This window comes from Chenopodium album, chromosome 17, assembly GCF_948465745.1.
Source record: "Chenopodium album chromosome 17, dcCheAlbu1.1, whole genome shotgun sequence".
NCBI classification, from domain to species: Eukaryota; Viridiplantae; Streptophyta; class Magnoliopsida; order Caryophyllales; family Amaranthaceae; genus Chenopodium; species Chenopodium album.
In genome coordinates this window covers 34753508-34769454 of record NC_137850.1, presented here as the reverse complement: position 1 = coordinate 34769454, position 15947 = coordinate 34753508, and the positions used below count along the sequence as shown (strand labels likewise).

General features: G+C 34.2%; 1 protein-coding gene across 1 annotated transcript; it reads left to right on the top strand.

Annotated features, from left to right (window-relative positions):
• The first annotated feature begins 5994 nt into the window (after nucleotides 1–5994).
• Nucleotides 5995–15278, top strand: LOC145587836 (uncharacterized). Its single transcript, XM_081644513.1, has 7 exons — nucleotides 5995–6235; nucleotides 6334–6374; nucleotides 6494–6557; nucleotides 6702–6890; nucleotides 8789–8860; nucleotides 14482–14660; nucleotides 14765–15278. Exons 1-7 carry the CDS (start codon nucleotides 6080–6082, stop codon nucleotides 14880–14882), a joined length of 819 nt encoding a protein of 272 aa, XP_081500639.1. The 5' UTR covers nucleotides 5995–6079; the 3' UTR covers nucleotides 14883–15278.
• Nucleotides 15279–15947: the final 669 nt, after the last annotated feature.

The window sequence follows — 15947 nt, the reverse complement described above, 5'->3', positions numbered from 1 at the left end:
TTGTTACAAATTAAATGACCTATGTATGAATCGGTTAGAATAAGTTTTTCTAATATAGAACATATTTTATATGAAATTTTAATTTAATATGACTATTATAGCCAATTGTACAATTATACAGATTGAGAATTTATGTATTTATTATCATTTCTATTTTCATTTTTTTTTATGAACACTCTAAAGCAAGATGGGTTGCTACTGAAATTTGATTATATGAGTTAAAAAAATAGTTTAATGTCAGTATAATTAGTGTTCATCTTATTTAATTTTCTGGTAGTTAAAAATTAATGGGTTGCTACTGAAATTTGATTATATGAGTTAAAAAAAGAGTTTAATGTCAGTTTAATTAGTGTTCATCTTATTTAATTTTCCGGTAGTTAAAAATTAATGGGTTTAATGTCAGTTTAATTAGTGTTCATTTTATTTAATTTTCTGGTAGTTAAAAATTAATGGGTTGCTACTGAAATTTGATTATATGAGTTAAAAAAAGAGTTTAATGTCAGTTTAATTAGTGTTCATCTTATTTAATTTTCTGGTAGTTAAAAATTAATGGGTTGCTACTGAAATTTGATTATATGAGTTTAATTAGCGTTCATAGAAAGATTATTGACCTGGGATTGACAGTGAAAAACATTTGTTATAAGGCTGAAATGTGTTGTTTTGTTTCTGTTTTTTCAGCAATGGAGCTAGGGTATGAAAATTATGATGAGGAAACTATAGATTCTCAAGACTCTGTTCAGAATCAAGATTCTTCTCAACAGCAAGTCACTACCACTAGTGGTAGTAAGCGTGGACGAATATCAGATGTTTGGAGGCACTACACCTTTTTTGATAAGATGGTTGGTCTTGCTCTGATAAGATATGTGCGATGCAATGTTTGCGGTAATGAATATAAAGCACCAGGTAAGGCTGGTACTTCCACTTGTAAAGCTCATACTAAGGCATGCATGAGTAAAAATCCACGACATCCTGCAAATAAAGAAAGTGGTGTTCAGCCTTCGTTTAATCAAACTCGTCATTTACAATTGCTTGCTAGAGCTATAATTTTGCATTCCTATCCTTTAAGTATTGTGGAGCATCATGGCCTTAGGGAAGTTTTTACGAATATGAATCCTAATGTGAAGCATGTGTGTAGAAACACTATTTTGAAATATTGTATTGCTGAGCATGATAAGTTTAAGTCCTTGTTGTTGCAAAATTTTTCTGGAATTGAAGGTAGAGTTAGCTTCACTTGTGACTTGTGGACAGCATGCACTAATCGAGGTTATCTCACTTTAACTGCACATTATGTTGATAAAAATTGGTGTCTAAGGTCTAAAATTATGAATTTTAGATATTGTGGTCCTCCTCATACTGGTGTTGAAATAGAAAAATTTGTGTTTAAACTTATTGGGGAGTGGAACCTTCAGGGTAAAGCTTTTGCAATTACTGTTGATAATGCTCGATCCATGGATGTTATGGTTAACCTTTTAAAGAAAGATTTAATGTTGACTTCTCCTCTTCCTTGTAATGGTAAATTTTTTCATATTCGATGTTCAGCTCATGTCTTGAACATTATTGTTCAAAGAGGTTTGAAAGAAGTTGATAGTAGTGTTCAAAAATTGCGTGAAGTTTGTAAATATATTGATTCTTCGGACTCTAGACTTACTCAATTTGAGCATGCTCTTTCTGAGGTTAACTGTGTGTTTAATGGTAAGTTACGTCTTGATGTTGTGACTTGTTGGAATGCCACCTATACGATGCTCCGAAAGCTTTAGAAGCAAAGGAAGCCTTGAAAGTGGTTATCGATAAGTTTATGGGTTATGAATTCAAACTTTCGGATGATGAATGGGATACCCTTGTAAAAATATGTAATTTCCTAAAGCCATTTTATGAAATCACTGTGTTATTTTCTGGTTTAGAATATCCTACTGCAAATTTGTATTTTGCTAGTGTTTTGAAAATTGAGCACACAATAACTAAAGCCCATATAGACCCTAAACTTGCACCCATGGCAAAAGTTATGCTTGAAAAGTTTGAGGGCTATTGGGATGACTATAGTTTGATCCTTTCAATTGCTATTGTTCTTTATCCTCGCTAAGCTTAATCGAGTGACAAAGATGTTGAAAGTGCTTTATGTTGAGGAGGCATGTGTTGAAAAGGCAAAGGTGATTAAAGATGCTCTTTTGGAGTTGTATAACTTATATTCTTCTATGTCTTCCGGTTTTAACTCAAGTGCGATTGTTCCCCCCTCCATCCCAATTATGATCGATAAATAAAATAGTGACTTGGATGATGACATATTCAAGGTAATTAATTTCTGTGTACTGTGGTTTACAAAAATAATAATTGTATGTTTTAATTTTATTATTTAATAAAAGCATTTTGTTTGAACTTTTCTAGGGTATTGATGATGATGATGATGATGGCCTATTAAATCGGCCATCGATGGAGATTGATAATTATTTGTCTACTCCTCGTCAACGATCTTATGAAGGGCAGAAATATGATGTTCTCAAGTATTGGGAATCTCAAATTAGTGTGTACCCAACATTAGCTGTTATGGCTAGGGATGTTTTGGCCATTCCTATAACATCAGTAGCCTCTGAGTCTTCTTTTAGCATAGGTGGTCGTATTTTAAACAAGTATAGGATTGTGCTTTTGCCTAAGAATGTTGAGGCGTTGGTTACCACACAAAATTGGTTACGTGGTTATGATTGTGATATTGAAGAAGACGTCCTTGAAATTGGTAAAGAGGTGATAGATGAAAGTTTTGCATCTAATTCAGAAGGTATTGACGTCCTTTAATCTTTTTGTTGTAATTATGTTGTTGAGTATAATCTGCTCACATATGGCATAGGAGTGTTGTAGTTTTTTTTTTTTTTTTTTTTTTTTTTTTTTTTTTTTTTTTTTTTTTTTAAATAGCTTTTTTCTTCCTGCCTCCTGAATTCTGCTACAATTGATTTTCTTTTTGAGTTTAGTTGATTATAAAATGAAAATTTGCCGAAAATTCGTTGGTTTAATTGCATTATGAGTTGTGTTTACTTTTTATGTAATGCTTACAGTCAGTGATTTAGCTGAAAATATAATTGGGAGTTGCTTTTTGTCTTTGTCTTTTATCCATTACAGTCTGAAAACAGAGGAAGTGTTGTTGTTGCTGCTGCATTTTTTTATGTTCTACACTGCTGCTGTGTTTAGCCTCAAGCCTAGGCGATGCTACTCTTTTTACTTCTGACTATGGTTTAGTTTCTTCAGTTAAATATGGAGCAATTAACTTGAGATTGTACATATAAAAAAGATCAAATGTACTTTAATGAAAAGTCAGAGTTGAATTGGTTTGAGTTTTGTTGTAATTGTAATGAGAATCATATATTTTGATGTGAACTTCAGAGTATTTTTATTATATGATTCAAAAATTATTTTATGCTTTTAATATTCTGATTAAATCAAATTACTTCTAAATTTACAGTTTTGCTGCTCTAGCATAGGCTCAAAAAAATAAATTCATTATGGCAGGAGGATTTTTAGTGGCAGGAAGATATTTTATACTATGATAATAAATTAGCAGGAAGATATTTTATACTATGATAAATTTTAAACTAATATTTGGTAGGAAGAATTTTTGTACTATGATAAATTTTCAAATTCTTAATGGTTCTTTGTATTATCAATAGTAAGATTATTTTGCTTAATCCATATAATTACATTAAAAATTTTTGGGAAAAATAATAATGCTCTATTGGTAGCAAACATTTGTGCATAATTAAATTTTATTTAAAACACCTTTTAACTTGATTTAATATTCTCTTTATATTAAGCAATTTGTAGCCGATTCGTTTATAAGCGGTCTGGTTCATAAACGATTCGGTTTGCAAGCGGTTCGGTTTATATACGATTCAGTTTATATACAGTTTGGTGCAAACGGGTTGCGGATTGTAAACTGTTCGGTGTAAACGGTTTTTATCCCGGTTCAAACAGTTTCGGGTTAGAAACAGTTCGGTTCTTTTTCGGTTCGGTTTGATTTCAGTTTGGTTTAGAACTGGTTCAGTTCATTAACGGGTTCGGTTCTTATTCGGTGTAACGTAATTCGGATCGGTTCGGTTTTGAGTTCATTCACATACGGTTCGGGTCGGTTTTCGGTTTCAAAAAAACGGTTTTTAATCGGTTCGGTTCTCATCTGGGTCGGTTTGTTTTGGGCAGTTAAACGGTTTCGGTTTGAAATTTGACAGCACTACGCGTAGGGACCTCAGGTCCACACAAGTTTTTTTCTGAACATGGATATGCATGGTGATATTGAGTAGTTGCATTTCTATTCAAATATATACGTAGTATTTTTTTGGAAAATTTGATGATTTACCCATACTATAGTTCACGTTTTAGTAATTACCACCAAATTTTTATTTCATTTTTTTTTGAAAGAATTGCTCAAAACTTTAAATTTTACCATCAGTTTGCTCAAATGCCTTTTCATGACGTCATTCCCTTCAATGTTCCTCAATTCCCCCCTTTTATGTTCTTTCACTTCCATTTTATTTCTTCTTTAATTACCAATGATGCTAATCCATCAAATTAATTATTTCTCTATTGCTTATCTGATCTCTCTCTCCTCTTTCATTTTCATTTTTTTTTTGGTAATTTTTTTCAATTTATAATTTAATATCGATACAGGATAATGGCAGAGGCATCCGCAAAAGCTAGCTTAGGAGGAAGAGAACCCATTGTCCCATTTAAACCCCACATTGACCCTCATATGATCGATGAGGGACTCAAGTCCCATACCTTGCAATAGATCATTAAATTCACAATTAAGAGACATCATCATGTGGCCTCAACGAGAGGTCATATAAAATACTACCTTCGTTTCATATTTTATGCAACTTTGGAATATTTTTTCTCACAAATAATACCCAAAGTTGCAAAAAAAATGAGACGGAGGTAGTATATAATTTCATCGTAAAAGAACGCAAAGAGGGACAAAAAATGAACAACAAAGACGATAATACCAACCTTTGGAAACCTATTGCTTTTAAACTCATGCATATTTATCGGACAAATAGCTAGGTAAATTTTGGGTTATTTATTTATTTATTGTGGTAAATAAAACATCAATGACAACCATAATTTTGTTAATCATAATGTGGAATTCATAAAATTTGAGCTAATTTCCCGCATACCTCACTATAATCAAATTCCCAATTTGATTTTAAAACCCTAATAATTATTTGATTTTAAAACCTCAAATTTAAGTTTCTAAAACCGCAAAACAATAATTCATACCTTTTTCATGATTACATTTGAGTATTGAAGCAAGGAGAATGACTTTTGAAAGCCTACTTTAGTTTTCACTTTTAGATTTTAAGTATTTTTTTGCAAATTTGAGATAGATTAATGAATAGAGAAGGGGAAATCGTGAGAAAAGGAGAAAAAGCGAAAAGTAAAAGTAAAACCCAAAAATGACGTCATGCTAGAGGCTTAAGGCAAAGAAGTGGTAATTTTTGATGTTTTAGAAATGGTTGGTGGTAAAAAAAAATATTGATGATATTACTAAAACGTCAAATACGTAGTATAATATGTATTAATTATCATTATATATTTTTTAATTACAATTTTCTATGTAGCTGGGGTGCTAATTGAGCAAAGCAACTCGCGAGCAATTCGAACTTGACTCGATGAACGATCGGTCAAAATTCAACTCGAATTTGCTCGTACTCGCTCAAATTAGCTCAAAACTCAATAAGTGTACAAAAAATTCAATATTTTCTATTTTTCTATCTTTAAAAACAAAAATTTAATGTAACACTTACTAAAATTTAAAATAATACTCATAACTCATAAATAGAATATTTTTATATAAAAAGAAAAATATATAATCAATAAATATTTAACAGACCTAAATATTTAAATGAGCAAATCGTGATCAACTCGACTCGAAAATAAAATTAACGAGTACGAGTCGAGCAACCCTACTCATGATCCACTTGCTCGATTAACACCCCTATCAAACAAAAACACAACCCGTCCGCACAGGGTGTCTGAAGTGCCCCATCATCAACAAAACTCTGTGCTCAGTGCTCACCGTGCTCGATAGTTAGACAGAAAAATGTGGAGAATGAGACGTTTTACAGACCAAGCAGCCATTGTAAGACGATCAATTCTAAGCTCTCGGAAACAATTAGCAAATCATGACTCTTTCGCATTTTCCCCATTTCCCAATCCTTCAAACTCTACCTCTATCCGCTTTCTCGATTTCTACCAGGTTTCGCTTACTATAAATGCCCTATTGAATCTTGTTCAATTTTGATTTTTTTTTTTGGTATTCTGTGAATGATTATTGATGTTAATATGTAATTTCAGATGGGTAACAAAGATGCAATTGAGAAAGAACGTGCTCGACTGTATGTATTCATGATTTGTCAACTGTGTTTTTTTATTTTCCGAGTAATTTTGTTGGGTTTCAAAATTTTGATATTTATGCATTTTGATGTGTGGTAATTTTTGTTTAAATTTAGGACAGTAAAGATGAGATGAGTAGGGGATATTTTGCTGATATGTCTGATCTCAAAAAAAATGGTGGCAAGGTAATCTTTTAAGTTGTTAATTTAAAGGATTTTTCAATTTATTTCTGTGAAAAATTGTTGAAATTTGGTGTTATTTTGCTTGTTTTAGACAATATGCAAATTGGGTTTTTGTTAATTTGATGTTTTTCGACTTATTCTGGTTAGATTGCTATGGCAAGTAAGACTCTAATCCCTGCTGCTGTAGCTGCAAAGTTTCCATCAGTGGATGTTAGTTATTCAGATGGTAAAAGTTTTAAGCTCCCAATTGGGTCAGATGGTAATGTGGTTGATCGCGACAATGTGGATCTTCCTAAAGCAACTTTACTTTGTCTGTCGTTTCGTGCTAGTTCTCAGGTTTGTATTTGAACTGTTCTATGCTACCTCTTCATATATGCCTTATATGTTAATTGTCTCGAGGATTATGATTTTTTCCGAAGTTGTTAAAATTGGGGATTGAAGTTATAGTTTATGAAGATCAAATTGTTGAAAACTTGCTTGCATTTCAAAGATTAGGTAGGCATGGTTCTTAAAATTGGCTTACCTTGTCAATTACTATTTCTCTGAAGTGATTCAGCCTTTTGGATTTTTAGTGTTGCTGTCTTATCGATCCTTTTGTTTCATCCAAATTAATTTGTATTATACCATAATGAAGAATTGAAGAGATTAATGTATCATATATCCGCCAGCAACTCTTGTATTTTCCTAATCTTCACGCCAAAAATGTCCTTACCCGTGAATTGCATCAGGCTTCACCCTATATCCATTTTTTAGGAAGGATTTCACATTCACTCTCACATCTACGGGCTACAATCCAACTCTTATAAGGACCTGGTGGCTGCCTTACTACTCTAGGAATTATCACACCAGAAAAAGCTCTGCTTTCTGAATTCTGAATATTCCCTGGTGGTGACAAAGTATGTTGTATTAGATAGAAATTTCTCCTAAGCGACATTCTTTTTTATTATTTATTTATTTTTACTATCATGGCCATCAGCTTGACTTTTTTAAACTATCAGGTTGTTTCAATCATACGCTATCATCTGATCAATATTACTCCCTTTAGATTCTCAACCACTACCATCTCTAGCCATTGCTATATTAAATTTGCACTGAGTTGACTGGCAAAGAAAATTTTGATGTATACTTCGGCATGTAATGGAACCCTTGTAGCACTCCCATCTCTTTTCAATGATCTTTCACTTCGACAATTAAGAAGACCAGGAAATATGACCCATAGGGGTATGACTTGAAGAGATTCAGCTTTTAATATCAATATTTGAAATCCAGTGTTTAAGGATGATGGCAAGATCATTCATGATGTGTGGCTCAGAGTGGAAGACATTTCTATCCTCAATTGTCCTTAATTTCACAATACAGTATCTTCTTTTTGAAGTATGGTAGGTCGTGATAAGATTCCATATTGCATCAATACTTCAATAGGTTTTCCTAGATTTATAATTGTCAGTCTGACACACAACATAGAGATTTAAGAGTAGCATTATTTCTCAGATCTATATATGACCTCATCTTTGTGCGATTGAGCCACTGGATTTTGAATAATCAATCATAGAAACAATATAAGTCAAACCCTTTTTATTAGCAGCGAGTCTACCTCCCTTCAAATGTTTGGTGAGGGTTCCAATTGAAGCTCCCTATCTCTTTCCTGAACAACATTCCCATCTTGCAAATTCAGCCTTCAAGCGACATATTAGCATGAGAGGATTTCTAGTGGGTCATTTGATATGGCTGGCTTTGCCCAGACTTTTGGCCCTTTCCAGATGTATCACTTTGTCCATTTTCTCAGGGTTGTCCACTTGATCTGAATGTTTCAGGCTGTTGAGTCTTGTTATATAAATGTAAGCTTGTGTTCTTGCTGCAACAATATTGTCCTGTTGAACGTAATTTATGGTTGAGCACTTACACGCAGCCACTGCTAATATGTTCTGTACCAGGAGATTTGATTTAGCTGTAAGAAGAATGCTCGGTTAATTTTCATGTTAGGAATCTGTTTTACAATGTCTTGCTTTTTTCATTTGTTAGAGATCTTGCATTGCTGTCTTGGTCCAGTGTGTAAAGACTAAACAGCTGTGATATCCTAAAATACAAAATGCTTAATATCTTTAATTTTGTGCAACAAATCTGGATCTTGGGCCCTACTGCCCTAGGGCATTTTCTTCTTAAAAAAAAGTTTTTTAAGGTGACATGCTTTCTGTGGTAGCTCTTTGGTCTGACTTTTCCATGTTCATTTACAGGCAATGAATGATACTTGGAGCAAACCATTTCTGAATGCTTTCAGTGATTCCAAGAATATCCACCTTTACGAGGTACATTATGCTTTTAAATGTATCTTAGGATTAAATAGTGGGTTGGCCTTTGCATCCCCTATGTGCACAAGGTTAACCACAGCCCACAGGTTCTATGATTTCTTTAGTAAGCTGTGTTGTGTGGTTGAGTTTTTAGTAGCTGATGCTTTAATATAATTCTAATCTTTGATGGCTCAATAAGAAATATGAACAAGTCCATGCAATGTGTTATTTGGCTTAGGTATGCTCTGGGGGCTTCCTCCCTAAATTATGTATATGCTTATTTTTATTTATATGACCTGTTGATGGTATGAATTGTGTTTAACATAAAATTAAGATGTTTATATTATTTTAAGTGCATTCTTGTATTAACCTGCCTGGATGACTTTGTCTAATTGATAACAAAGTTCAACCATCCTAGCATTACTTCTTCCAATTCACGGGTCATATTATCATCTATGTCATGTATCTTTCAACTGAAATTCTCTAGCCTTTTGCATCTACATATTTACTTTTATGTGGGATGTTCAGCATTAAATTTAATCCTTATAATTTCTGCAAAAGGTGAAGTCTATTACATACTTTGTATCTATTCATGTTTTCATCCTTGCAGCATTCCAGCTAAGTTATTTAAAGCTCTAATGCACTTTCTGTTCAACAAATGAATAATTACTGTATGAATCAAAATGATCATATTCAGTGGGTTGTAGCTAAAAATTCTTTGCATAGACATAGTTACTGGGCAGTAGGCTAGACATTTAAAATGCAGCTTTAATTTCTAAGGTCTAGTGACTATAGAGTTGAACTTCATTGTAGAAATTTTTATTTCTAAATTTTTTCCTTCCAAAAGAGGTCTTGGCACAATCACCTAAATTTCCTGGCAGCTTAGCTGATCTTTCATTTAAATTTTTTCATTTCAGAGCTTTTAACTTTTTGCAATACTGGTATGACTAGTGCTAGTAGCTTTTACAATTTTGAGGACTGACCCTAATCAATACATGAGGTTTGGAGTAACTAAAAAAGAATATATTAGATAACCTGCAGAATCATCTCTTATGAGTGGTTCCAGCTCTCCCTCTACGGAATATTACTAATGCAAAATATAATGAGAAACTACATCTAGAATAAATCTTTCTAGTTTTATGCCTGTGTATTGGTGGCTAGTACTATATAACATGTTAATTACTCCTAATAGAGAATGAAAGTTCTAGAGAACTATGTGCAGTATGGGATGGTGGGAAGTATGGCTGGAAGAACACATTGGTTGCTTTTTCGTCCTTTACCTTTTTTAGTCAAATTGGTTCAGTTGTAAATGGTGACAGTAGTAGTCATAGAAAGAAACGGCCAGGGGATCTCACTGAAGGCCAATCCTCATTTTAGTTTGCTTCTTTGGGTTTTACTGAAAATGAAAGGAGGGTAGACGAGCACAAGCTTCTCTAACTTGAACATATAGCCTTTTGCCTTTGGGCCTTTCCTACAAAAATAATAGTCAATTTTACTAGTCAGTCAGTAAAATAATTCTCTGAGATCCATGAAAATTTGTGTAGCTAGTTATTGCTTGAGGCTACCCCTTTAACAGGTATGGTTAAATTTTGAATATTTAAGCTCACTAGTCAGTGAGGGCAGCTGAAGTCATGCTCCTACTTTGTGTTGCAAAAATGCCCAAGCATGCACCATGGACCGATTGATTAGAAATTTATTTTGATTTTTTGTTTTTAGTTGGCTTGTCACTAAGTGAAAAGGCTGAATTAAAAACAAAATAACAGAGTTAACTACTATTAACAACTAACAAGCTATGATTTGTGGATGGAATCACATTATTTAATAGATAAAGTGTATTAAAACCGAAGATCCGAAAATAAAAATGAGGATAAAGGAATTTGGGAGAATTGATTATTAATATAAAATCCCAGTCTTTTGATTGGCTGGACACTCCCTACTACAGAGTTTAACAAAATTAGATTCATTTTTTGATTCTCTTACCTGACAAAACAAAGTTCATTCAATAATCACATTCCTTTGATTGGTTGAACATGCATTCTAATGTATTACCTCAAATCCTTTTTGTTCTTCCCACTTTGACTTTTTTTTTAATAAAAAATCTCACAAAAAGATTTTTAATGGGTAGAACAAAGAAGATCATAGGGTATATTGTCATAACAATAATTTCACTCTTTCTTCCTCTGACACCTATAACTCATTCTAGGATCCAGGCTAGTCTATTACCATCATATCCTGTAATCAGCTATTACCGAACATGGAAAATTAAGTTCTTTTGGCAAGTTCAATTGCCCTTTTTCAGTTTAGCTTTACACATGAGGCAAGTTATCACTTGGCATGCTAGGGTCCCACTTAAATGAGCATGGCTTCTCATGTAATGATTTGAAGGTATATGGATATAACTTGTTGAGGTCAAGCTTGTTATGGCTGCTCCGGCTTGTTTATTGATGGCTGCGTTATGGTGTCCGTAAATCTGTATGCCAACCGAAAAGTTGAGAACTTTATTTGGGAACATTAGTGGCATTTCAATAAGGGTTGAGATGTTCAGTGTGCGATTTTAGAGTGGACAACTGATGAGGGTAGTGGATTGTCCTTAGAATATGTGCAGGTTCATAGTATGGCCTAAGGATTAATCTGAGTCCTCTATATATTGGTAGTTTGGTATCCCGTGGAGGAATAAAACAGAATCTTGAGAAGTAAAGAAAATTTAAAATTCAACAAAGAATACACCAATAGTCCATCAAACATTTCTTCTTTATCAGGAACATGGCTCATATAATAATCATTTTCCTAAGGTGTTGACTCAATCAAAGAGTGATAGACGTTTGACCGTCACAGTGCGAATGTTAGAATTGTTTCTTTTACCATATCTTTCACAAGAACACGACTTAGTATTGCATAGCTTTTTTTAATGTTCCCTTAGAAAATTTAGATGATGAAAATATGAAAGTCACTATTTTTTTGACTGATATAGATTTACAAACGAGAGAATTCTATGTAATATGAAAATCAATATCGTTTTGACTTATATAGATTTACGAACAAGAGAATTCTATGTAATATGAAAGTCACTATCTTTTTTACTGCTATAGATTTACAAACGAGCGAATTCTATGTATTTCGATTGCTGATTGAAAGAAGGGGAGCAACCATGAAAAATTATCAATGGTATCTGCATTTTCTTGATGAAGAATGGATGGATTTTGTTCGACATTCAATTGATCGAGTAGAATTTTCTTGGGCAGGTGATGATTATTAATTGCAATTACGACTTTTTGATCCCTTTCATCCCCTAGAAAAAATCGGAGTGTTCGAACTCGTTCGCTTAGTAAAAAATGGGGATTGTCGATAATTCACGCCACAAATAATTATCCTCAGCAAGTATAATTGAATTTTTGTTCAATCAATCATTCAAAATCTTATGTTATGGAATTTTGTTTATGCATCTTTTGATGGTGTATAATTGATATTTTTTAGGAAAAATTGATTCTAATAATCCCACTTTTTGCCGGTTGACTATTAATAATCCCACCTTTAGATTATTATTTAATAATCCCACCTTTGTAGGGGATCTTCTTTTATTGGTCTCTAACCTGTTAGTAGCCGGTTTTGAGAAGTTATATGCCACGTGTCATTTTGTAATTGGTTGAAAATTTAAAAAAAAAAATTAAAAACTAAAAAAAGAAAAGAAAAGAAAAATACCCACCAGCCACCCCACCCACCGTGAAACCCCAACTCTCACCCTAGCCCCACCCAAAATCGGCCGGCCGCCACTTTAAACCCTTGAAAACGGCCGGCCGAAACCCCTCAATACCAGAACCACCTAGTCGGCTATAAGGCACCTCCGAAATCACCCCAATCCAAATTAAATCCCAACCCCGAAACCACTATAACCACCACCTTGAAAAACGCCAAAAGCCGCCGAAAGCGTCCTCTCACACCGCCAAAAACCGCCGAAACTCCTACCTAAGCCATCCCTTCTGCTCGATCTTGAAGATTTTTACTTTTTTTTTTTTTAATTTTCTTAATTCATTGAAATTAAGGGTTGGGTTTGCTGCGTGGGGGTGGGAATAGGGGTTCCGGCGGTGGGGATGCGGGTTCCGGAGGTGGGGGTGGGGGTTCCAGCGATGGGGATGGGGAGGAGGGGCTGCCGGAGTTTGGTGGTCAAGGTAGTCGTTGGGGTTTGGCTGAACATTTTGTTTTTTTAATCATTTTCATCAGAATTTATTTTAAAATGTTTTTTTTTTTTTGACCAATTATTTAGTGACACGTGTTACTGAATTTTTTTTAAAAAATTTTTTACCTAATATACAGGTTACCGGTAATAAGGGACCAATAAAAGAAGATCCCCTATAAAGGTGGGATTATTAAATAATAATCCAAAGGTGGGATTATTAATAGTCAACCGGCAAAAGGTGAGATTATTAGAATCAATTTTTCCTATTTTTTATTGAGATATTAGAATGGGCTTGTTAGGATAATTTAGTTAGAGAGCTTACTTTCTTTAATTTTTAGATTATGATGGAATGACCCTTGGATTTGTCTCTTTATTTACAATGTGTAAGCATAGTTTTTTGTTTAGCATTAGGAAAAGTTTTCCTTAAATGATACAAGCCTACATGATGATCTGTTTCTTTACTTCACATAGGTTGCCCTTAGTGCCTATGGTTGAACTTAGCACTCTCCCTAAGTGCCTTAGTCCAAATTTATGACTAAGTGTCGTAGATAATTAAGCACACAAGCTATCACCCTTGTTAGTATACCCGACCACTCACTTGACCCCCTCGTGCCCTGGTTTTCCTCACACTCTCTAAGTGTTTGAATGAAAAAAATTGAGTTGCAATAGACCACAAGTGCTTTTGGAATGTTTTTGTATTACTCTTAACTTGAATGTACAAATGAGCCTTTGGAGCCCTATTTATAGTACTCCATCCTACTTACAAGGAGTATCTAGAAAATCCTAACCTCCTCAAATGGAGGGTAGACTACAAGGATCTAGAGAGTTCCCACCTCCTTAGGAACTACATACATGGAGGTTTTTACATCCTTCCTACCTAGAATGCTAAGGAGAACCCTAGAACATTCTAAAATATTACAAGAGTTGTGTACATATATAGAACTTAGAAGACTTCTAATATGTACCAGACCTTCCTTGATTATTCTAGAGTCTTCCACTCTAGAGTAGTCTTCAAAAGAACCTCGTAGAATAGCCCTCTTCTAGAAGCTTCCCGCGTTTCTTGGACTACCTCCCGCCAAAAGTCATACTTTGGGACCTCATCTCGGAAAACCGACACCACCATGGTCTTCATTGGCCCAAAATACGGTGGACCCTTAAATTTGGGCCCATTTGGACTTCGTTTGGGCCCCCAAATGGCCCATTATTGTGTTACACTTGGGTGTTCACTAGTTTTACAAGGCTACAACTAAATAAAGCTCTATAGGGGGGAGTGTGCTACTGGGCACCAAGGACAAGCCCCCTAGCACGATTATTCCTTTTCGCTTATTGACCCAAATGACAGAGATAATCCTTGACAATATTTTATAATATTAAAAGGAGATACATGTACATCCTTTCATTTTCTTTGTTCATTTTCCTTTTATTGAAGATGAATTTTATAACTTAAATTTTTTGTTAACATCAGGTATCATTTGTGGACTCATGGTTACTGTCACGAAATCCTGTGAAATGGCTCTTGCTTCGAATGATGAAAAAATCAAATCCAGCTGAGAATTCAGGCGCTCTGCAAAGACAGTTAGTCTATTCTTTTGGCGATCACTATTACTTCAGAAAGGAGCTCAAGATATTGAACCTTTTGACTGGGTATTGGATCTTCGGCTTCTCTTAGTAGTTTACCTTGTTCAGTAGTCTAACCTCTTGAGTCTTGAGTACTTTGTTAATATTTTTCAAAAAATGTCTTTTCACAGGTACATGTTCTTGCTAGATAGTTTTGGTAGAATAAGATGGCAGGGTTACGGAGCAGCAACAGAAGAGGAGTTATCATCACTTCTTTCAAGCACTTCTCTTCTACTGGAAGAAAAGTAAGCTGTCAAAATCGTTTAATGTCAGCAGCTGGTAACGTGGATCATCTGTCAAAATTTTGGAACATAACATGAATAAAGAAACTTCTGGGACTACTTTAGTAAAAAGAAGCATTGATCACTTGTTATCTTTGTCTCTGTCAACTGTAAATTCCCAGTGGTGATTGACAGCACAAGTCACCCTTATAAAGATACCCCCCTTTACTTTGGGTTATGTTGTTTGCTTGCTTGATTCACCCACCAAGCTCGCATTAGAGGTTCTCATTTCGATCTTAACTTCGACCTACAAACAGCCCGTTTTGGTCTTTGAGCTCTATAGGGATTTAGAGTTTCAGATTACACTTCGGTTTGGTTATTGTATTTTGAGAAGATTCCTCATTTATAATGTTAGTTTACCCCCCAAGAATTCCCTGTGATGGGGCTTGAATTTTTTTAGTGTGGATGTGTACATTTCGTTTTAATTACATATACAAGCAAAATGTGTAGTCATGCCATATTGTGTTTTGTATTCCTTTGTTAATTCTAATGGTGGCCTCTAATCATTTAACTTTCTATGCGGTGAATTTTTTTTTGGTTATACTCCGTATTCTATACTATCCCTCTGCTTTAGCTTTTGCATATATATTTGAAACGTGCATTTACTGGTGTTTTACATGACTAACTTTGCCATTATATTATATGACTAAATTTTAACCTTGATCTAAAAATTACCAACTCACCCTTGGTAAGACCATACCACCACGGCACCACCAATGCCCACCACTTAAGCCACCCTGAAACCACCCCTACCTACCCGAAAGGCCGAAAGAACCCAACCCCACCAAAATCACCCACCTCTATCTAGAATCTACTGAAAAATCCCCAATAGCATTTATTAATCAACTTTTTTATTACTTAAAAAGTGCTCAATAGCATTTATTAATCAACTTTTGTATTACATAAAAGGTGCTCAACAATCGACCTTGTATAAGCTCAAGTTTATCTACATATACATATACACCAAGAGATAAACTACATAATCTACATTATCCCTCATGAGGAAGGCTACCTAATATTTATTTTTCTTACC